General features: G+C 42.2%; 3 protein-coding genes and 1 pseudogene across 9 annotated transcripts; all 4 read left to right on the top strand.

The window, feature by feature from the left end:
• Positions 1-3,660: 3,660 nt before the first annotated feature.
• On the top strand, positions 3,661-6,772 carry LOC104934006 (CD59 glycoprotein-like). Its single transcript, XM_010749564.2, has 5 exons — positions 3,661-3,750; positions 3,824-3,902; positions 5,128-5,229; positions 5,359-5,432; positions 6,092-6,772. Exons 2-5 carry the CDS (start codon positions 3,848-3,850, stop codon positions 6,212-6,214), a joined length of 354 nt encoding a protein of 117 aa, XP_010747866.1. The 5' UTR covers positions 3,661-3,750; positions 3,824-3,847; the 3' UTR covers positions 6,215-6,772.
• Positions 6,773-10,199: 3,427 nt separating this feature from the next.
• LOC104934005 (sorting nexin-9) lies at positions 10,200-15,861 on the top strand. 2 transcript variants are annotated; one of them, XM_027276461.1, is made up of 17 exons: positions 10,200-10,351; positions 11,527-11,613; positions 11,753-11,827; positions 11,977-12,061; positions 12,179-12,320; positions 12,621-12,705; positions 12,789-12,914; positions 13,017-13,134; positions 13,209-13,339; positions 13,421-13,524; positions 13,876-13,979; positions 14,103-14,180; positions 14,758-14,834; positions 15,040-15,129; positions 15,217-15,331; positions 15,416-15,507; positions 15,593-15,861. In XM_027276461.1, exons 1-17 carry the CDS (start codon positions 10,340-10,342, stop codon positions 15,638-15,640), a joined length of 1,569 nt encoding a protein of 522 aa, XP_027132262.1. In that variant the 5' UTR covers positions 10,200-10,339; the 3' UTR covers positions 15,641-15,861. The 2 variants fall into 2 exon arrangements, with proteins under 2 accessions (XP_027132262.1, XP_027132261.1); XM_027276460.1 differs by having other exon boundaries at positions 12,176-12,320.
• Positions 15,862-16,575: 714 nt separating this feature from the next.
• Positions 16,576-19,764, top strand: ackr3b (atypical chemokine receptor 3b). 5 transcript variants are annotated; one of them, XM_027276453.1, is made up of 3 exons: positions 16,576-16,836; positions 17,027-17,104; positions 17,763-19,764. In XM_027276453.1, exon 3 carries the CDS (start codon positions 17,780-17,782, stop codon positions 18,884-18,886), a length of 1,107 nt encoding a protein of 368 aa, XP_027132254.1. In that variant the 5' UTR covers positions 16,576-16,836; positions 17,027-17,104; positions 17,763-17,779; the 3' UTR covers positions 18,887-19,764. The 5 variants fall into 5 exon arrangements, with proteins under 5 accessions (XP_027132254.1, XP_019125276.1, XP_027132252.1 ...); XM_019269731.2 differs by lacking the exon at positions 17,027-17,104; XM_027276451.1 differs by lacking the exon at positions 17,027-17,104 and having other exon boundaries at positions 16,576-16,859.
• A 1,350-nt stretch (positions 19,765-21,114) lies between these two features.
• Positions 21,115-22,433, top strand: LOC104934003 (E3 ubiquitin-protein ligase TRIM63 pseudogene; annotated as a pseudogene). Its single transcript, XR_002042620.2, has one exon. The product of XR_002042620.2 is annotated as an E3 ubiquitin-protein ligase TRIM63 pseudogene (transcript).
• Positions 22,434-22,746: the final 313 nt, after the last annotated feature.

Below are 22,746 nucleotides of genomic sequence, written 5' to 3'. Positions count from 1 at the left end.
TACAAACTATAGATGTATGTCAATACAAACTGTATGTCAATATAAACTATAGATGTATGTCAATACAAACTATAGATGTATGTCAATACAAACTGTATGTCAATATAAACTATAGATGTATGTCAATACAAACTATAGATGTATGTCAATACAAACTGTATGTCAATATAAACTATAGATGTATGTCAATACAAACTATAGATGTATGTCAATACAAACTGTATGTCAATATAAACTATAGATGTATGTCAATACAAACTATAGATGTATGTCAATACAAACTGTATGTCAATATAAACTATAGATGTATGTCAATACAAACTATAGATGTATGTCAATACAAACTGTATGTCAATATAAACTATAGATGTATGTCAATACAAACTATAGATGTATGTCAATACAAACTGTATGTCAATATAAACTATAGATGTATGTCAATACAAACTATAGTATAGATGTATGTCAATACAAACTGTATGTCAATATAAACTATAGATGTATGTCAATACAAACTATAGATGTATGTCAATACAAACTGTATGTCAATATAAACTATAGATGTATGTCAATACAAACTATAGATGTATGTCAATACAAACTGTATGTCAATATAAACTATAGATGTATGTCAATACAAACTATAGATGTATGTCAATACAAACTGTATGTCAATATAAACTATAGATGTATGTCAATACAAACTATAGATGTATGTCAATACAAACTGTATGTCAATATAAACTATAGATGTATGTCAATACAAACTATAGATGTATGTCAATACAAACTGTATGTCAATATAAACTATAGATGTATGTCAATACAAACTATAGATGTATGTCAATACAAACTGTATGTCAATACAAACTATAGATGTATGTCAATACAAACTATAGATGTATGTCAATACAAACTGTATGTCAATATAAACTATAGATGTATGTCAATACAAACTATAGATGTATGTCAATACAAACTGTATGTCAATACAAACTATAGATGTATGTCAATACAAACTATAGATGTATGTCAATACAAACTGTATGTCAATACAAACTATAGATGTATGTCAATACAAACTGTATGTCAATATAAACTATAGATGTATGTCAATACAAACTATAGATGTATGTCAATACAAAATGTATGTCAATACAAACTATAGATGTATGTCAATACAAACTATAGATGTATGTCAATACAAACTGTATGTCAATATAAACTATAGATGTATGTCAATACAAACTATAGATGTATGTCAATACAAACTGTATGTCAATACAAACTATAGATGTATCTCAATACAAACTATAGATGTATGTCAATACAAACTGTATGTCAATTCAAACTATAGATGTATTTCAATATAAACTATAGATGTATGTCAGTACAAACTATAGATGTATGTCAATACAAACTATAGATGTATGTCAATTCAAACTGTATGTCAATATAAACTATAGATGTATGTCAATACAAACCATAGATGTATGTCAATTCAAACTGTATGTCAATACAAACTATAGATGTATGTCAATATAAACTATAGATGTATGTCAATACAAACTATAGGTGTATGTCAATACAAACTATAGATGTATGTCAATTCAAACTGTATGTCAATATAAACTATAGATGTATGTCAATACAAACTATAGATGTATTTCAATACAAACTATAGATGTATTTCAATACAAACAAATAGAAAACGACTCACCACCTTCCTGTCGTCCGTCAGAGTTTACACACACTGGAGCTGCTGAATTATGAATGAAGGTTTCATTTATCGTCACAGCTGCTATTCACCTGCCTGCTCCACACACCTGCTGTCTGTGGACCAATCAGCAGCTGGCACAGTGCTGACATCACTGTCAGCAACAACAGGAGCTTTTGTTCATAGACTGACCTCAGGTCTGTTATGTTTGTTATGCCAGAAAAATCATCTTCATGTGTCATGTAAAGATCATCAAACATCCTATTAATAAAGATAGACAGTGATGACATATAATAATATGTATAACAACAACAACAACAACAACAACAACAACAATAATAATAATATTAAAAAACAGACATGTTTGATGTTTTATCTGAGTGAATTTTAATGAGCGTGGCCTGATGATGATGATGGTGATGATTGATGATGGTGATGATGGTTTGAATGCAGACTGTGTTGGAGCTGTAAACACTCTGTGTCGTTGTCCCTCGTCGTGTCGGCTGCCGACCTCCTCTGCTCTTTGTTTCTCTTCAAACTGAGTCAATTGTTTGTTGATCTGAGCTCTCTTTGTTTCGGGGTCGTTCGAGGACGTAACACTGACGCTTTTCTTCTTCTGCACTGAGATAAACACTAAAACATAGAAACGCCTCTCATCCACCACCCTCATCACATCATGTCCTCCTTAACTCAGAATCTCAACCAGCAGCTCTGTCAAGCTAAAGGCTAACAGCAGCATGCTAAAATTTGCATGTTCACCACTGTAACTTAGCACATTAGCATGCTAACATAAGCTAATAAGCAGCAAACACAAAGTCCAGCTGAGGCTGATGGGAACGTCATTAGATCTCCAGGTATTTGGTCGTAAACTAAAGTTCTGGACACATTAAAATGTTGTCCTTATGATGGCCACAGTCCATGTGAGACAGTCTGACTCAAAGAGACTTAAGACCACCTCGGAGACTCAAAACCACTACCTTAGAGGACCGTACAGTCTTTAGGTACAGAGGGCCATACAGTCTTCAGGTACAGAGGATCCTACAGTCTTCAAGTACAGAAGACGGTACAGTCTTCAGGTACAGAGGGCCGTACAGTCTTCAGGTAGAGAGGACCGTACAGTCTTCAGGTACAGAGGGCCGTACAGTCTTCAAGTACAGAGGACTGTACGGTCTTCAGGTACAGAGGACCGTACAGTCTTCAGGTACAGAAGACCGTACAGTCTTCAGGTACAGAGGATCCTACAGTCTTCAAGTACAGAAGACTGTACAGTCTTCAAGTACAGAAGACCGTACAGTCTTCAGGTACAGAGGACCGTACAGTCTTCAGGTACAGAGGGCCGTACAGTCTTCAGGGCCGTACAGTCTTCAAGTACAGAAGACCGTACAGTCTTCAGGTACAGAGGGCCGTACAGTCTTTAGGTACAGAAGACCGTACAGTCTTCAGGTACAGAAGACCGTACAGTCTTCAGGTACAACGGACCGTACAGTCTTCAGGTACAGAGGGCCGTACAGTCTTCAGCAGCACTGGTTCTGGCTACATTTGCGCCCTGGGCAAACAACACCCCGTAGATTGCCGCGTGGGATCAGTCTAACCCTGTAGTCTTCTGGTACAGAGAACTGTAGTCTTCAGGTACAGAGGACCGTACAGTCCTCCAGTACAGAGGACCGTACAGTCCTCAGGTACAGAGGACCCTACAGTCTTCAGGTACAGAGGACCGTAGTCTTCAGGTACTTCTGGTACAGAGGACTGTAATCTTCTGGTACAGAGGACTGCAGTCTTCAGGCACAGAGGACTGTACAGTCTTCAGGTACACCCACCTGAGTGTAAATATAATCACAGTATCGAAGATGTTGGTCTGATCTCAAGTTGACATTGAAACAAACGGATCAAACATGCGCTGACAAGCTCCTCCCAGCGGGCGTGGCCTCTAATCAACTGTGAGTCAGAGTCAGAGTCCCTGCTCGGTCTCCTCTGTCCTCGAACACAACAACAAAAGTGCTGCTGAGCTGCAGAGTTACTGTGACTACTGCTGGGTGAGTGCACACTGTCCACATTATACTTTTGTACATGGACAATGAATCAATGTCCTGCTATGACTGATTCCAGATGATCGTGTGAGCTGAGGTGAAAATGAAGCGCTCCCTTGGGTTCTGTCTGGTGATCTGCTCCGCTCTGATCGGACTTGGTATGTTTGATTCTGTGTTTGTTTGTTAAATCTGAAACTCATTTTGGTCACAAAAAAATCTAAATATAAAAAATCTATTTAAGAACATCTTAAATGTTATGTGGTAAATATAAATATATAAATATGTTTTACAGATGTTGAATTCTGGTTTAGTTCTGAAAATGTTTTGAGTTTTTGAGATAACGTTAATTCAAGTTCACAGTGATTTTAGAGAATTAGACTATTTACTGGAGTCTGGATCTGAATTCTTCTATACGTACCTGAAGGATCTGGATTCTTCTGTATGTACCTGAAGGATCTGGATTCTTCTGTATATACCTGAAGGATTGGATTCTCCTATATATACCTGAATGATCTGGATTCTTCTGTATGTACCTGAAGGATCTGGATTCTTCTGTATATACCTGAAGGATTGGATTCTCCTATATATACCTGAAGGATCTGGATTCTTCTGTACGTACCTGAAGGATCTGGATTCTTCTGTACATACCTGAAGGATTGGATTCTCCTGTACATACCTGAAGGATCTGGATTCTTCTGTATGTACCTGAAGGATCTAGATTCTTCTGTACGTACCTGAAGGATCTGGATTCTTCTGTATATACCTGAAGGATTGGATTCTTCTGTACGTACCTGAAGGATCTGGATTCTTCTGTACGTACCTGAAGGATCTAGATTCTTCTGTACGTACCTGAAGGAACTGGATGCTTCTGTATATACCTGAAGGATCTGGATTCTTCTGTACGTACCTGAAGGGTCTGGATTCTTCTGTATATACCTGAAGGATCTGGATTCTTCTGTATATACCTGAAGGATCTGGATTCTTCTGTATGTACCTGAAGGATTTGGATTCTTCTGTATATACCTGAGGGATCTGGATTCTTCTGTATATACCTGAAGGGTCTGGATTTTCTGGACCTGAAGGATCTGGATTCTTCTGTACGTATCTGAAGGATCTGGATTCTTCTGTACGTATCTGAAGGATCCGGATTCTTCCATATATACCTGAAGGATCTGGATTCTTCTGTACGTACCTGAAGGATCTGGATTCTCCTGTATATACCTGAAGGATCTGGATCCTTCTATACGTACCTGAAGGATTTGGATTCTTCTGTATATACTTCAAGTATCTGGATTCCTCTGGCCCTGAAGGATCTGGATTCTCCTGTATATACCTGAAGGATCTGGATCTGGATCAGGACTCTAGATCTGTGTTGTGTTTCAGGAACGGCCATTCGGTGTTACAGCTGTAAGGACTACACAGCCAGCTGCTCCAAACAAAGAGAGTGTAGCTATGACGACGCCTGTCTCACACTCAATGAGAGAGGTATCTCCACACCTGTGCACCTGTACTTGTACCTGCACCATAACCATACAGAATACTGGATTCTGGTTGGCCCAACATTTCAGTTCAGATTACTCTGTTAGCTTTAGCTTGGTCTGTGTTGTGTTGCAGGTGGAATGACTTACCGTCAGTGTCTGAAGTATTCAGACTGCGAGTATGGCCGACTGGCCCAGATGTTCCCCCAGGTAAACACTACACCTGGCCTCCTCACCTGAACCGTGACACAATATATACATCAACATGCTAACAGTATCCTGATTCAAAGGGACATTTTCTAAGCTAAATGTGCTGAACCTGTGTGCAAACATGTAAGTCAAAAACAGTGAGAACTCTCAGATACAGAACAGTGTCCTGATCCACCCAGAGCTCCGTTAGACCCGTTAAATATTGCTCAAACCTTCTTACGTGAGGCGACTCTTCATTCATCACTGATGGACATACAGCAAGATGCTAACAGTATCAGCAATGTAGAAAAGTGTCAGCCTCAAAGACAATTAGCAATGAGTCGGGGTTTAGCTTCAGATACGATCTTGAACCCTCGTCAATGACCGCATTAATCTTCAACCCTTGTCAATGGTCACATTGATCTTAAACCCTCGTCAATGACAGCATTGATCTTAAACCCTCGTCAATGACAGCATTGATCTTAAACTCTCGTCAATGACTGCATTGACCTTAAACCCTCATCAATGACCACATTAATCTTTAACCCTCGTCAGTGGCCACATTAATCTCTAACCCTAGTCAATGACTGTATTAATCATAAACCCTCGTCAGTGGTTGCACTGATCTTAAACCCTCGCCAATGGTTGCATTGATCTTCAACTGCATTCATCTTTTTCAGGTTTCCAGTTTTACCTTCAAGTGCTGCAACTCTGATCTGTGTAACTCCGCCCCCTCCTCTGCAGCGAGCTCTGTGATTGGTCTGCTGGCGTCGGTGGCTGTCATGTGGTGGTGCATCCACTGAAGAGGGACGCTGATCTGTAGCGCCACCTGTGGTTGTAAACATAACAGCTGCATCTTCAGCTTGTCTAACTCCTTCATCACTTTACATTTATTCAGTCATCGTTTAACGGTTAAAATTATTTATGAACAAACAGGAAGCATCAAAATATTTGTTAGTAATCAATATAAATATTAATTCATTAAGGCAGAAACATGAGCTAATTATTCATTCATCATGTTCACAGGAAGTCAGAGAGCCGTTAGCTGAGTTAGTGGTTAGCTAGTTAGTGCTTAGCACTAGCAATGTATCACAGGCTCACTGAATCTTTATGATGTCATCTGTGATTCATGATGTCATCATTTCAAAGAAAAAAAATCTGATTTATTCAACAAAATTATGATTTTATTTAGATAAACTATTTTTTTTTTTTGCAGGAAGCTGCCCCTTTAACTTCAGATCTGTCAAAATAAAGTGAAGCTGCTTTGCTCTTTAACTCTGTTAATGATGTCATGGAGATGATGTCATGAAGACGATGTCATGGAGATGGTCATTAAATCAATAAACAAACTGGAAACACGATTCTTCATTGACTTATTTTATGATCCATTACTGTTGAACCTAAAATATGATGATTAACACTGTGAACATTGTAATAACATAATATAAACACATTATTAATGATGTAGTTTAAGGTGCCTTCAGTCACATGACAGGAAAGACACGGCCACAGCGTCAGGTGAACACACATGAAGAGAGAGACTGCTGCCTGACAGCATCTGAAGGCAGCAGCAGGTGGAGCACCCCTGCAGACAGACAGGTGAACACAGGTGATACCCTGATGTAAGACGTTTAAGCCTTAATATAACGTGAACAGTACAGTTGTCATGAACGGGGAAATTAGCTACAGAGACCAAAACTGTTTTTTGTACCAGGCTGTGAACATGTTTATTTCTGCTGTGAAGTTGGACTTTTTTTTATTTTTATTTTTTATACTTTATTGTGTCAAACAATGATTACAGTCTTCAGGCACAGAGGACTGTAATGATACATTTAACAGTTACTTTCCCAATCATCACACTTTTTTTTTCACCCCACCCTGTGTATGTGTGAATAAGGAACTTTCAAATCATAAACAACCCAATAAACAATCAATCAAGACAAATGAAATAAACTATACATCTATGTTTACATATATGCCTCTGAGTATCTAATGTACACATATTATACCATATTTCCATCATAGTTTTGTCCATTTGGTTGGTGTACACTCTTTCAGAACCATTTGCAAATATACATCAGAAGAAACAATAATAAAGAAGAGAAAAAAAAATACAGTAAACATACAGTACATGTTCAGACTTTGGCTTGTCCTCTGTACAACCCCCCCCCCCCAATCCTCACTTCACTTATCTTACACCAATCCATCTCGCTTACCGGTACTTAACTGGTAAAGTTCCCATCTTTTTTTAAACACTTTTTTCTTTTTAATAATGCTATAAGTCACCTTCTCCATCTCATACATTTCTTCCACAGAGTCTAACCATTTTTTAACCTTAGGTGGATCAGATGTTTTCCAATTTCTTGTTATTTGTTTAAGTGCAGTAATTCTCAGAATCCAAAAGATGTGTATGTGTTCAGAACTTATCACATCAGGGAGTATACCCAATATTATATTACGCTGCTCTATTGGAATATCTACTTTCAAGATTTGTTTTATTAGCCTACTTACCTTTTCCCAATAGGATTTTAATCTCTCACACAAATAGAAGATATGTGTGTGGTTTGCATTACTCATCCCACAATTTCTCCAGCAACTGGAACTGTGTTGTATGTGTTTTATTGTGATTCTGAAATATCTTATATTCACCTTCCAAGCGAATTCCTACCAGTATACGGATCTTAGGTGGCTATAGATTTCTTTAAAACTCTGTTCCCATTCTTTCTCCAAAATAGATGTTTTCAGTTCGTCCTTCCACTTCTCTCTGATACAATTTGTTACCTTTTCTTCATTCTGTTGCAGTATTTGGTAAATTTGTCCAGTTACATTTTTAGTACTACCACTTTTAATAATTTTTAATACTTGCCTTACAAAAGGGTGAAGCTCCTTTAAAGTTTTTACTTGTATGTTTTTATTTATATAGCTTCGCACTTGCAAATATCTATAAAAGTGGTTCCTTGGTAATTGATATCTTCTTTCTTTTTGTATTTCTCTTAAGCAAGCCCAGTCTTTATCCTTAGACTTCACTGCTTTACATAGCCTCCTCCATATTTTAATAGTGTGTGTTGCTGTAAAATTATGTAGTTTAGTTTTACTTAATGGAAGCTATATATTACACTGTCCTACCAAGTCAGCTTCCATCTCTTTCCATTTTGGACTCCACTTTTTGTTGTTCATAATTAATATTGCTTTTAACTGTGCGGCATTATAATAATTAATTAAATTAGGCAGTGCAAGGCCCCCTATTTCTTTCCTTTGTTGTAGAGTTTTAATTTTTACTCTTGGTTTCCTTTCATTCCATATGAATTTTCTCAGTAGGTTGTCCCACTGTTTAAACGATGTGTATGGTACAAATAGTGGGAGGTTCTGGAATAAGAATAGGAAACGTGGCAGGATATTCATTTTAAGTATACTAATCTTTTCAAATAATGTGAAAGGTATCAGTTTCCACCTACTCAGGTCTTTTTTTATTGCGTTTTCCAATTCCCATAGTTACAGGCATATACATTTTCAAAATTATTAGGTATATCCACTCCCAAATACTTCACCTTAGTCAGGTCCCATTTAAAATCAAATTGTCTTAAAGGAATTGCTTAATTGATTACCAATCTCCATTGCTTCTGTTTTGTTTAAGTTTAATTTGTATCCTGACAGGGAGCTATATTTTCCTATTTTCTCCATTAATATAGGTAAAGAGTTACATACATCTGTCAAATATAAAATTACATCATCAGCATACAATGCAATTTTATGTTCCGTGTCCTTAATAAGGAGTCCTTTTATCTTCATGTTTTTCTTATTTTCTCTGCGAGTGGTTCAATACATAAGGCAAACAACTGTGGTGACAATGGATCCCCTTGTTTTGTACCCCTTTTGATTGTAATTTTTTCAGAAAGTGTCCCATTTACTCTTACCTTTGCACTTGGATCTTTATACATGCCCAAGTTTATGAATCTCTGATGGAAGCTACATTTTTCACATACTGCCATTAGAAAAGGCCATAGTAAACGGTCGAATGCTTTTTCTGCATCCAGCATTAGTGTCAACATTGATTTCTTTATTCTTGAGGCATGATCCACAATATACATTGTCTTTCGAATGTTATCACCAGGACGAAGTTGGACATTTGGACATGGAGACTGACTCACTTCTGGAGCCAGCCTCAGGCGGACGATAGAGGAGCTGCAGGTTGTGTTTCACTACAGGGACACGGAGGGAAGATTGTTAAACTATTTTATTATTATTATTATTATTTTATTTAATTATTTGATTATTGTTAAATTAATATTCATGAGGATTGTCACGTTATTTTTTACAGCGTGTAACTGGACTCTTTTCAAGAAACGCCCTCAAGTGCAAACACTCAGCTGTTCAGGGTGTGATGTCACTTATAAATAAAGTTTTCTAAAACCTGTAAAATACAGGAAACTAACACTCATGCCTTCAAAATAAAAGCACAACAAAAGCCCTGTTGACTGTTGTTGATTTTCCTTTGTAACTTAGTTAATTAACAGTAATTAAATTAAAGTAATGAAAAGAAATTAAATTAAATTAATTAAAAGAAAATGTAATTACATTAGTTGGGACATTTTTGATATTAAAATAATAAAAAAACAAATATTTCTGAATCAAACAAACAAATAAATATTTTATTTTATGATAATTAATGTTCAAGTTTCAATAAAAAAAATAATGGGTTGAATTAAAGTTAATTTTAAAGTGTTGAATGAACTAATTTTAATGTTTTCTGTCGCTTTGTTTTAGGAGCTACGCACCGCTTTTATTCTGAAATCCAGCACAGGAAATCGTGTGAGTGTGTAAAAGAGTGTGTGTGTTGTTTCCGGGTTGCAGGTTGCTCGTTGAGAAGCGTCAGGATGAAACTTTGATCAAAGATCAAAGAATAAGAAGCTGCTGCTGCTGACGTCATCATGGCCGTGAAGGTAAGACACCTTTAACCTGCTTACGTCATCGGACTGAAGCGCGCGAGCTTTCGGTGTCTGCGCGAACTTCATGAACGAGCCAAAGAGTCCGTGAAGGCTGCGCGTCATTAACATCTCATTAACATGTCATTAACATATAAGTAATGTGTCATTAACATATAAGTAATGTGTCATTCATTATTGATATAATTATAATTAAAAATGTATTTATATTAATGACATAATGATCTTTGAAGATAAAAACTCAGTTTAACCTCAGACAAACGTTCATGGAACATTAATAAAACATCAGAAAACTCAGTAAAACTGTTGAAACAAAAAAAACACATGAAGGACAAAATAAAAAAAATATACCTCATCGTACTTTGTCTTACTTCATCGTACTTTGTCGTACCTCATCGTACTTTGTCGTACTTCATCGTACTTTATCGTACATCATTGTACTTTGTCGTACCTCATCGTACTTTATTGTACCTCATCGTACTTTGTCGTACTTTATCGTACCTCATTGTACTTTGTCGTACCTCATCGTACTTTATCGTACTTTATCGTACCTCATTGTACTTTATTGTACCTCATCGTACTTTATCGTACTTTATCGTACCTCATTGTACTTTGTTGTACTTTATCGTACCTCATCGTACTTTGTTGTACCTCATCGTACTTTGTCGTACCTCATCGTACCTTAACGTACCTCATCGTACTTTGTTGTACCTCATCGTACTTTATCATACTTTATCGTACCTCATCGTACTTTATCGTACCTTAACGTACCTCATCGTACTTTGTTGTACCTCATCATACGTTAACGTACCTCATCGTACTTTGTTGTACCTCATCGTATTTTATCGTACCTTATCGTACTTCATCGTACCTTAACGTACCTCATCGTACTTTGTTGTACCTCATCATACGTTATTGTACCTCATCGTACTTTGTCGTACCTCATCGTACTTTGTTGTACCTCGTCATACCTCATCGTACTTTGTCATACCTCGTCGTACCTTATCGTACGTTATCGTACCTCATCATACTTTAATGTACCTCATTGTATGTTATTGTACCTCATCGTACTTTAACGTACCTCATTGTATGTTATTGTACCTCATCATACTTTATCGTTAATGTTTCAGGAATGTTTAGGAACATCTCAGGAAGATCTTTTGTTGTTTCAGGCTCAGGTTCTGTATGACTTCACAGCTGAACCAGGAAACAACGAGCTGTCGATCCAACAGGGAGAGACCGTCATTGTGCTGGACCAGGTACACACTAACATACACAACAGTACACATGTATGTACACAGAGTACCTGTAAAGAGTATAAATATATATATATATAAACGTACATATACACAGAGTACTGCGTGTACTTGTACTTTGACACTGAATGTGTTTGTGCAGACTGTGGGTGGAGGCTGGATCGAAGCCCAAAACTCCAGAGGACAAACCGGTCTGGTACCTGAAGGATATTTACAGGTGAATTCACTTCACAAGACCAGGATCAAACACTGACACTCAGGACCAGACTCAAGACCACCACAGACAGACTCAAGACCACCACAGACAGACTCAAGACCACCACAGAGGAGGTTTTTCAGGGTCATAATATTGAGTTTGTGTTTCAGGTCGGTGGTGGCTCCTGGTCAGAGGGCAGGGCATATAACAGTACAGAAGGATGGGACAGTCAAGGATCTGCACGCACACCACACGGTAACACAGAAGGTTCCAACATAGAACCCGGTTTTGTAAAAACCCAAGGCTGGTTTTGTGAAGGTCTACAACAGGTTTACTGTCCAACTCACAGAAAACTGTTTCCTGTTCCAGCAGCTGCTGAGGACGATGACGAGTGGGACGACGAGTGGGACGACCAATCAGTGGGTGGTTACCGTGGTGACTATCAGGTGGACGAGGAGGGTGGGGCTACAGGACAGAGTACGCACGGTCCCTCCATGAAGATCTCCCTAAACAAGTAAAGACACCAGCAGATCTCACAGTAGATCACATAGATCATGTACCTCTCAGTAGATCACATAGATCATGTACCTCTCAACAGATCCCAGTAAATCCTGATATACCCCAACAGGTCTCAGTAGATCACATTAGATCCTAACAGGTCTAAGTTGATTTCGACAGATCTCGGTGGATCTTTACCAGTCTCAGTAGATCCAACTGGATCCCATCAGGTCTCAGTAGATCCCAGTAGATCCCGACAGGTGTCAGTAGATCCCAGTAGATCCCGACAGGTGTCAGCAGTCTCGTGTGTCCTCAGGTTTCCGTTCTCCAAAGGTCCAAGTGCTGAAGTCTTCTTGCTAGCTAAACCTCCAGCTAACAGCAGAGACAGACTTCCTGTTTACGTGAGTAATCTGCTTCATTGGTCATATCAAACTGTGTCATCGATCACTGCGCTCTGATTGGCTGCTGCTCATCATCCAATCAGATGGGAGATGTGGGTCCGGTCTGGCTGTACCCGTTGGCTCCTCTGGACTGTGTGATCGACGACCCAAGGAAGGAGTCCAAACTGTACGGACTGAAGAGCTTCATCGAGTACCAGATTACTCCCAATGTGAGGATTACTCACAGTTAGAGTACAGTACACACAGCAGTACACACAGTAATACTCAGTAGTAGTACTCAGTAGTAGTAGTAGTCTCTGTCCCTCCTCCAGACAACCCACAGACCTGTCAATCATCGCTACAAGCACTTTGATTGGCTGTATGAGCGTCTGCTGGAGAAGTTCGGCTCATCTCTGCCCGTCCCCTCACTGCCCGACAAACAGGTGACAGGTGAGCGATCGCAATGACAACCACACATGTACAGCACTGACAGGTGTGTAGACAGGACATATCTGTGCTTTCAGGCCGGTTTGAGGTGGACTTCATCAGGACCAGGATGGAGCAGCTGCAGGCCTGGATGACCCGGATGTGTCGGCACCCCGTCATCTCTCAGAGCCATGTCTTTCAGCTCTTCCTCACCTACACAGACGAGAAGGCAGGTGAAACCCCGCTCACCAGTACAGGTGAGGTTTTGTGCTTGGTCCTGATTGGCTGATGGCATGTTTTGATATTTCAGGAGTGGAAGGCAGGAAAAAGGAAGGCGGAGAAAGACGAGACGGTTGGACCAATGATCTTCAGCCTGATCGAACCTGAAGCTGCAGAACTCGACACTGCTGATGTGTACGTCATTAAATGTTTCACACCTGTACGGACAGGTGAGGTATCAGGACAGGTTACATACAGGTGAGGTATCAGGACAGGTTACATACAGGTGAGGTATCAGGACAGGTGAGATGTGAGGTATCAGGAAAAGTGAGGTATCAGGAAAAGTGAGGTATCAGGACAGGTGACAGGTGAGGTATCAGGACAGGTGAGATATGAGGTATCAGGACAGGTTACATACAGGTGAGGTATCAGGACAGGTTACATACAGGTGAGGTATCAGGACAGGTTACAGGTATCATAAATCTGTATTAACTGTGTGTGTGTGTGTGTGTGTGTGTGTGTGTGTGTGTGTGTGTGTGTGTGTAGTGAACACAGGTGTGAACTCTACAGTCGCTTCACAAAGTCGATGGATGACGGAGTCAAAGAGCTGCTGAACGTCGGACACACACACTGGAAACGCTGCACGGGACGTCAGTAACACACACACACCTGTGTGTCATGTTTCCACACACACCTGTGTCATGTCATGTTTCCTGTGTGTGTGTGTGTGTGTGTGTGTGTGTGTGTGTGTGTGTGTGTGTGTGTGTGTGCAGCACTGCCTAAAGAGTACGAGCGGATTGGTCGAGCCTTCAGGAACCTGTCCAGTGTTTTCATCAGCAGCAAGTATCCAGGTGAGGAGACAAGGAGGGAGGACACAAGGAAACAAGGAGGGGGGAGACAAGGAGACAGGGAGGGAGAGGTTTTTTAGACAGAAGCTGAAGTATGTCATTAACATTAACAAGGTTTCTGCTGAGACTCGTTGTGATTCGTTGTCCTCAGAGTGTGTTGTGATTCGTTGTCCTCAGATTCGTTGTCCTCAGAGTGTGTTGTGATTCGTTGTCCTCAGAATGTGTTGTGATTCGTTGTCCTCAGATTCGTTGTCCTCAGAGTGCGTTGTGATTCGTTGTCCTCAGAGTGTGTTGTGATTCGCTGTCCTCAGATTCGTTGTCCTCAGCGTGCGTTGTGATTCGCTGTCCTCAGATTAGTTGTCGTCAGAGTGCGTTGTGATTCGTTGTCCTCAGATTAGTTGTCCTCAGAGTGTGTTGTGATTCGTTGTCCTCAGAGTGCGTTGTGATTCGTTGTCCTCAGAGTGCGTTGTGATTCGTTGTCCTCAGAGTGCGTTGTGATTCGTTGTTCTCAGAGTGCGTTGTGATTCGTTGTCCTCAGAGTGTGTTGTGATTCGTTGTCCTCAGAGTGTGTTTGTTTCAGGAGAGCAGACGCTGACTGACGCTCTGACAGCTGCTGGACAAACGTACGAGGAGATCGCAGAGATCGTTGCTCAACAGGTACAACAGTACTCTGATTACTCTGAGTACTCTGAGTACTACTCTCATTCTGTGTCATAGTCTAAGTACTTTGAGTTTCATCCTGTGCTTTCTGATGAAGTTTCCTGGACTTCATCATGTTTGTGGTGCTTTATATGTGATATGAACATAACCACGTGTCTGACCTCTGTGACCTCTGATGACCCCTGTGACCTTTGACCTACAGCCTCAGAAGGACCTTCACTTCCTGTTGGAGATAAACGGCGAGTACAAAGGCCTGCTGGGATGTTTCCCAGAAATCATTGCTGTACACAAGGTACTCTACACACACACACACAATCCTAACCATCTTAGAGGCGGGGCTTCAGCACTAAGGGGGCGTGTCCTCACCTGTGTGTGTCAGGCTGCGGTGGAGAAGGTGAAAGATTCCGACCGTCTGCTGTCTGCAGGAAGAATCAACAACGAGGACAGGAAGTGCATGAAGCACCGCCTCAGCTGCATGAACTACGCCCTGCAGGGTAACCACAGTAACCATAGCAACCATGGTAACAGGGTGTAACCATAGCAACAGTGTGTAACTCGACTCTTGGTGTTTCCCTCAGCTGAGATGAATCATTTCCATAGCAACCGTATCTACGACTATAACAGAGTGATGCAGCTTTACCTGGAGCGACAGGTGACCTTCTACCAACAGGTGAGGAGGGTGTGGGGTGGAGGGGAGGGGCCAACTGTAGGACAGCTGTGTGATGTCATCTCCTCTCTGCTCTCTGATTGGTCAGATCGCTGACAAGCTGAGAGGTGCTCTGAGCCAGTTCACCACGCTGTGAGGATGACATCACCGATGACATCACAGCTCAGTGACATCACATTTGTAACATATTTTTAATATCAATGAGTGTTGAATATTAATTAGTCTGTTGAATGTTAATGAGTCTGCTACATTTCTATTTGAATATTTTACGCTTTGATCATTAATGTCTCGTTAGTTTAAAATATATTTAACGAGTTTGTCTCTTTCAACATTAAAATTCATTTTTGTCAAACTAAAGTTTTTTTTTATTATTTTGATTAAATCTATTTTAATTATTTATAGTTTAAATAAAACAAACTGACCCTAAAACAGGAAGTGTTGAAGCGGCAGGTCACCAGGTGTGTCCAAGCGGCAGGTCACCAGGTGTGTCCAAGCGGCAGGTCACCAGGTGTGTCTCCGTGCTCTGCTGCCATCTGGTGGGCGATGTGCAACTGCAGTGTCAACGTGACATCATCAAACTTTATTAACAAAAACAGACAAAACAAGAAGTTGTGTTTTCTGAATAAAAGCTTTGATTGTACGATCAGATACATGTGCTTTTATTTTAAACAGTTTAATTCAAATTAATTAATTAAATGAATTAGAGCAAAACAGCCTGCAGACTTTCACAATGAAAGACCTCTGATGTTTTTCGGATGTTTCCATGGAGTACACTGTCTCAACGCCTTCGATCATTTATATGACATCCACAACATGAACACAACATGAACACATGAACACATGAACACAACATGAACACATGAATACAACATGAACACAACATGAATACATGAACACAACATGAACACAACATGAACACAACATGAACACATGAACACAACATGAACACATGAACACAACATGAACACAACATGAACACATGAACACAACATGAACACAACATGAACACATCATGAACACATGCACATCCCCCATCAGGACTGGGACGTCACGCAAGTGTGATGCTTTTGTTTGCGTGTCAGTGGAAACCCGCACATTCTTTGTGCTGCATAGTCCCGCAGCTGAAACCGCAATAAATCACCAGAGAGACGTGGGCGGTTCTTTCTCTGCAGCGGAATAGAGCGAGGCAGAAGGGGGGCAGTCCGCCTCAGTCCGCCGGAGGGACCGCACTCTGACCCGCATCAGTCCTTCGGAGGGACCGCACTCTGACCCGCATCAGGACGTGGATTTACCCGGGACCAGCCAGTGGAGATCCGCGGAGTCTCTCCTGTCGTGAGTCTTAAAGTCTATGAACGGTGAACAAAGTTTCGTTGCCGAGTCAGTCTGAATGTCTCCATGAATCCAACATGAACAGTCTGCAAGAAAGCCACGAACCTCCTCCACTGTGTTAGAACCCGAGAACCGGATCCACGTTCTTGTTCCCATCACTTCATCTCTGACTCTTCATCACTTCATCTCACAGCAGGTCTGTCAGACTGGACCTTTCCCGGTGTTCTGAACATGAGCAGAACCGAACACTGAATCCGTGAACACACCACAGGTCACAGCTCAGTGTTTCATTGTTTCCTCCTTTGACTAATTGTGTCTTTGTTTCAGGTCGACTGTAAACTTTTATTTTGAAGGTCGTGACCTTTCAGTTTAAAGTCTCCTGCTGAGCTTTTATTTTAAACTGCAGGTTCTTCTTCTTCTCTTGTTTTTCCTGCTAAAGGAACTTTTAGAAACCTGTTGCTCTCCGTGAGATTTGGTTCAGATTTTTCTTTGTTTTGTTCTTGTTGTGTTAAAGTCTGAACTAACTGAACATGTTTTTATTCTGCAGATTGTTTCGATGACCTTTAAAGGTTTAAATATTAATGATTATTGACCATGTGGAAACAGGAAGTTCTCTCCTTCAGCTCTCACTTTATTGATCTGATCTCCATGCTTCCTGTTTTTTGTTTGTCGGTCTGTGTCAGTTTATTACCGATGTTTGACCTCCTGACCTCCGTCTGTCGCTCTGTGTGTGGTCGGGTTGACGAACGGTGACAGTGATCGACAGTCTGAGTTTTATTATCTGCAGTCAGACATCTAGCATTGTGGATGTGTTGAACATTTAACATGCAAAGAAGCTTTAATTAAATGTAAATGTTTGATAGATTTTATTTTTTAGTTTTATCAGCTGAGTCCAGAAAAGATCTGATCTGTTTCTTCCTGTTTTACAGGTGTGAAGTCGACCACCATGAGTCTGAACGGCAACGACCTCACTGAGCTCATGGAGGTGTGGGAGGAACTAAACCTGACCACTGGCGACCACGACAACCTATCCCACGTGGAGATGCTGCTGTGTTCAGGCACCGTCAGCCACACCGTCTTCCTGCACATCCTCTCTGTCCTCTATATCTTCATCTTCCTGGTGGGCTTTGCCGCCAACGCCCTGGTGGTCTGGGTCAACCTGCACTCCGACAGGAATCGCTATGAGACGCACCTGTACATCCTGAACCTGGCCGTGGCCGACCTGTGCGTCGTGGCCACGCTGCCGGTCTGGGTGACCTCGCTGCTGCAGGGCGGTCACTGGCCCTTCGGAGAGGTTGTCTGTAAACTCACTCACCTAGTCTTCAGCATGAACCTCTTCAGCAGCATCTTCTTCCTCACCTGCATGAGTGTGGACCGCTACCTGTCCGTCAGCTTTTTCACCGATGCTCCCAGTAGCCACAGGAAGAAGGTGGTGCGACGATTGATCTGCATCCTGGTTTGGCTGCTAGCGCTGGCAGCCTCCGTCCCTGACACCTACTTCCTGCAGGCGGTCAGGTCTGCGCACTATAATGGTACCGTGTGTCGCCCGGTGTACCCGTCCGACAACCCTCGAGCATGGATGGTGGGTGTCCAGCTGAGCTTTATCGTGCTCGGCTTTGCTGTCCCTTCCCCCATCATCGCCATCTTCTACCTGCTCCTGGCAGCAGTGATCCCCCCCAGCTCGGACCAGGAGTGCCGCATCAGCCGCCGGATCATCCTCGCCTACATCGTGGTGTTCCTGGTGTGCTGGCTGCCGTTCCATGCCATTCTCCTGCTGGACACGCTGTCGCTGCTCAACCTCATTCCCTTCAGCTGCCAGTTAGAGAACTTCCTGGACGTGGCGCTGCACCTGACACAGTGTTTCTCGCTGGTCCACTGCTGCATCAACCCTGTCCTGTACAACTTCCTCAACAGTAACTATCGCTATGACCTCATGAAGGCCTTCATCTTCAAGTACTCTACCAAGACGGGGCTCGCCAGACTCATCGATGGCTCGCACACCTCCGAGACTGAACACTCAGGAGTGGCGATAGACAACAGTGTCCCAATGTGAACTCGTCTTCAGACTCTCAGACACTTTGAGAGACAAGGTGGTAGTGTTCCAGTCTGAAGTCTGTTTCTGGTGGCTGCGACCTTTACATGAGCACCACCAGCTATGGTGCCTTGGTGGTCAGACACCCTCATGGTTTGGGTCGCTATGATGGACAATAGTCTCCATATGTGAAGACCTCTGAAGACTTCTTGTTGGCAGAAACTGTTTTACCTGTCAAACCACAATAGAGCTGATCAATGATCAGTTTGTTTTTTTGTCCTGGTGACTTTGCAGATGCTGAAGACATTTTGTCCCTAAAAAAAATACTGACAATGACTGTGAGATGAACCTGAACCATTAAAACTAGACCAAAAGAAAGCACTCAGTACAACTTTACAGTACTTGTACTTTGAGTATTTCTATTTTATGCTCCTTTCTGTCTACTGCACGACATCTCAGATATACTTCTTGGCAGCTTTAGCTACATATGTTGTTTATGTTTTACTATGAAAGATTAAACTTCATGCACAAACCACGTGGAGTTTATAAAATATGTTTTACTGTTAAACTCCACTTCCTCTGATTTGAGCATGGCACATGCAATGTCAAATTCATCAACAATAAATATAAGAATGAATATTTATACTTTGCAAATCTGCCATATTTAATTCTTTGCAGGAAATTTTATTTGGAGCCCAAAAAACACAAAGTTTAGTTCTCACTGTCAAACCTGATGCAGGAAAGAAATGTTCAAGGATCCTTGGAGTAGCTTCAAGGACATATCTGATAATTTATTTTGTAATTTGTGTGGCTCCAAACTTAAATCTGCGTAAATGAACATGTTTCTCATCAGGACTGCTTATATATTATACAACATATGTATGTATGTACAGCACATGTATGTATGTTTAGCGTGTAGGTTGACTTACTGTGTTTTCTTCCTGCAGGCCCTTGAACAGACTCCGTCTCTGTGACTGTCTCTGCTGAACAGGTGTTTCACATGAATCACTGTGTTTACCTGACTGAGGTCACACGTGTGTGAGGTCATTAGGTGCAGGTGTGACAGCCTCAATCACAGAGCTATAAAGAGACACAGAGGCGCCACTCAAACACCACATGACTGACAGACAGACAGACAGACAGACGCTCATCAGAGGAAACAAACTGCTGAGCTGACGGATGGTGGGAACAAAAGGGTCGGTCTGAGCACGCTCAGTGGCGAGGATCAGAGGAGCTGTGACCTTTGACCCTGCTGCAGTTCACACAAACACCTCTGTGTGAGCCCGCTCTCTGCTGACCTTTGACCCGGCGTGTTTACCGTCAGCACATTCCTTACGTCCTGTTCCAGACTCACCATCTCCATGGTTACAGAGAGGCCACACATCTGATTGGCTCAGATCAAAGGAGTCCTCGGTGAGGAGGCGAAGCCTAAAAATCACCTTGAATGCTGGGTAATTAATTTGATTTAAACTACAAGTTCTGAATCTTTTAAAACCTTCTCAAGGAATCCTTGAGCCTACTGGAGAACAAACACTCCTGGAACATCTTCAAGAAATTCCAGAACTATACCCTGGAACCTACTCCCAGCTCCTGGAAATACCTCAATGACTCACAGTGACACCTGGTGGTCAAAGACTGCCGCCACCCTGAATATCCATGAGCCTGACACCCCCCCCAATCCTGATGATGTCACAGTGATGTCATCAGTCATCCAGCCTGTGTAACACCGGGTTCAGACATGTTGTTTGTTGCTCAGTTGTCTATTACACAAGTTGTCTGTTGCTCTCCATGTGACTGACTGTTGACTGGACACCGTGCTGTTGTTGTTGTTGTTGTTGTAAAACACATTGGTGTTTTACTTCCTGTTGGATTCATAAACTATTTGTTTAGGAATAAATTTTCTTTTTTTAACATCAACTGTTTCCTCTGGGTGTTTGGACTGTTTTTAGGGCGTTGTGGGGGGCAATTATTTTTTGGGGGGCAATTATTGGGTGTTGTTGCTGTGTTTTTGGGTGTTGTTGGGGTCTTTTAGGGTGTTGTTGCTGTGTTTTTGGGTGTTGTTGCTGTGTTTTGGGGTGTTGTTGCTGTGTTTTTGGGCTGTTGTTTGTTCTCAAAGGACAGGACCAGCCAGTGTCTGATCTGTCTGCTGGGGTCTGATCCTCAGTCAGGCACGTGCAGCAGCAGGAGGGGCTGCTCGGAGTCTATTTTCTCCGAATCAGTGTGACAAACAGCCGGTGGGGGGGTCGGGTGCCCGACCCCACAGGGGTATAAAGGCTGGAGGGTTTGAGACGCTGGCAGATTGAAATAAACCACAGAGAAAGACACACAGAGAGGACCAGAAGAAGAAGAACATGGACATCCAGACAGGTCAGTTGGTTCGACCAGTCAGTGCCATGGAGAGTCTGGAGAAGCAGCTCAGCTGTCCAATCTGCCTCGACATGTTCACCAAGCCGGTGGTCATCCTCCCCTGCCAACACAACCTGTGCCGCGGCTGCGCCAATGACCTTTATGAGTCCAGGAACCCCTACCACTACTCGGGGGGAACCTTCCGCTGCCCCACATGCCGCTTCGAGGTGGTTTTGGACCGGCATGGCGTGTACGGGCTGCAGCGGAATCTGCTGGTGGAGAACATCATCGACATTTATAAGCAGCAGCAGGAGAGCCAGGGAGGTGATGGCGAGGAGCCCCCTCTTAAAGACAAGGACGTCAAGGAGCCGAAGTGTAAGGAGCACGAGGACGAACGCATCAACATCTACTGTGTCAGTTGCCAGACACCAACCTGCTCCATGTGTAAAGTGTTCGGACAGCACAAAGATTGCGATGTGTCACCGCTGCACACTGTCTACCAGAGTCAGAAGAACGAGCTGCGCTTGGCCATGGAGCTGCTCGCCACAGGAAACAACTGCATCCAGGCTGTCATGGCGCAGATGGACGACACATGTAAGTTGATCCAGGAGAATGGAGAGCTGAAGAAGAGGCGGCTGGGTGAGAGCTTTGACCTGCTGTACGCTATCATGGAGGAGCGTAAAGGCCAGCTGCTGGAGCGGATCAGCCAGGTGGAGCAGGACAAAGTGTCCACGCTCAGAAATATGGCAGACCAGTACAAGCAGCAGCTGCAGGTCAGCAACCAGCTGCAGGAGAAACTGGCGCAGAGCGTCCAGTCCGTCGGCGCCGCACAGTTCCTCCTCACCGCCAAGCAGCTGCAGGAGGAAGCCAAGCAGGCGGCCAGGGCAGCCCAGCTGAAGAGGCCCGAGCCGGGCTACGAGAGCATGGAGCACCTGAGTCTGGACACCCAGGAGGCCGAGGCCCTGCTAGCCTGCATGGACTTCACACAGGGGGGCGAAGAGGAAGACCAGGACTTTGACACAAAGTAACAAGAGTGAGAAAAACTTTCAAAAAAAAAAGTTCAGGACATTTTTTTACTCTTACAAAATGAAACATTTTGTTGGACTTTTTATACTTTTCTATCTCTGAATGTTTTTCTCGCTCGACATTCGAGACAAAGTCTGAAACGAGCATCTGTGTTTGTCTGAAATGTCTTTTGAACGTGTGAATAAAGTTTTATTTGACTGATCGTATCGTCCTTGTTATTTCTCAGGGACTCTCCCAACCTCAAACAGAGTCTGTATTTAGGGGTGCACATGTCCTATATTTACTGAGGTCAGTGAACGCCTCCTGACCTTACTTAGTCGTCTGTTGCTGTAAACGGAGGCTATTTTTACTGAGTGGTGACAGGACGCGAATAGCTCGGTTCAAGAGGGTCTTTCTGGGAGGATCAGGTGGGTCATGTTTCTCACAGTGACCCAGCTGGACTGAGGCATGCTGGGAAACAGGCCGAGGCTGTTATCAGGGCTGTTTGTGGATGTGAAGAGGTCAACCTG

The sequence above is a fragment of the Larimichthys crocea genome, unplaced genomic scaffold (assembly GCF_000972845.2).
Source record: "Larimichthys crocea isolate SSNF unplaced genomic scaffold, L_crocea_2.0 scaffold380, whole genome shotgun sequence".
Classification (NCBI taxonomy): Eukaryota; Metazoa; Chordata; class Actinopteri; family Sciaenidae; genus Larimichthys; species Larimichthys crocea.
The sequence above is the reverse complement of the archived record's forward strand: the minus strand, read 5'-3'. Positions and strand labels throughout refer to the sequence as shown.

Excerpts from the sequence above, each read along its gene's own strand:
- LOC104934006 (XM_010749564.2), top strand. The coding sequence starts at position 3,848 with ATGAAGCGCTCCCTTGGGTTCTGTCTGGTGATCTGCTCCGCTCTGATC. Across the intron at positions 3,903-5,127 it reads CTCCGCTCTGATCGGACTTG|GAACGGCCATTCGGTGTTAC; the intron begins GTATGTTTGATT and ends GTTGTGTTTCAG. Across the intron at positions 5,433-6,091 it reads TGGCCCAGATGTTCCCCCAG|GTTTCCAGTTTTACCTTCAA; the intron begins GTAAACACTACA and ends CATCTTTTTCAG.
- LOC104934005 (XM_027276460.1), top strand. Across the intron at positions 13,340-13,420 it reads TCACCTACACAGACGAGAAG|GAGTGGAAGGCAGGAAAAAG; the intron begins GCAGGTGAAACC and ends TTGATATTTCAG. Across the intron at positions 14,181-14,757 it reads CATCAGCAGCAAGTATCCAG|GAGAGCAGACGCTGACTGAC; the intron begins GTGAGGAGACAA and ends TGTTTGTTTCAG.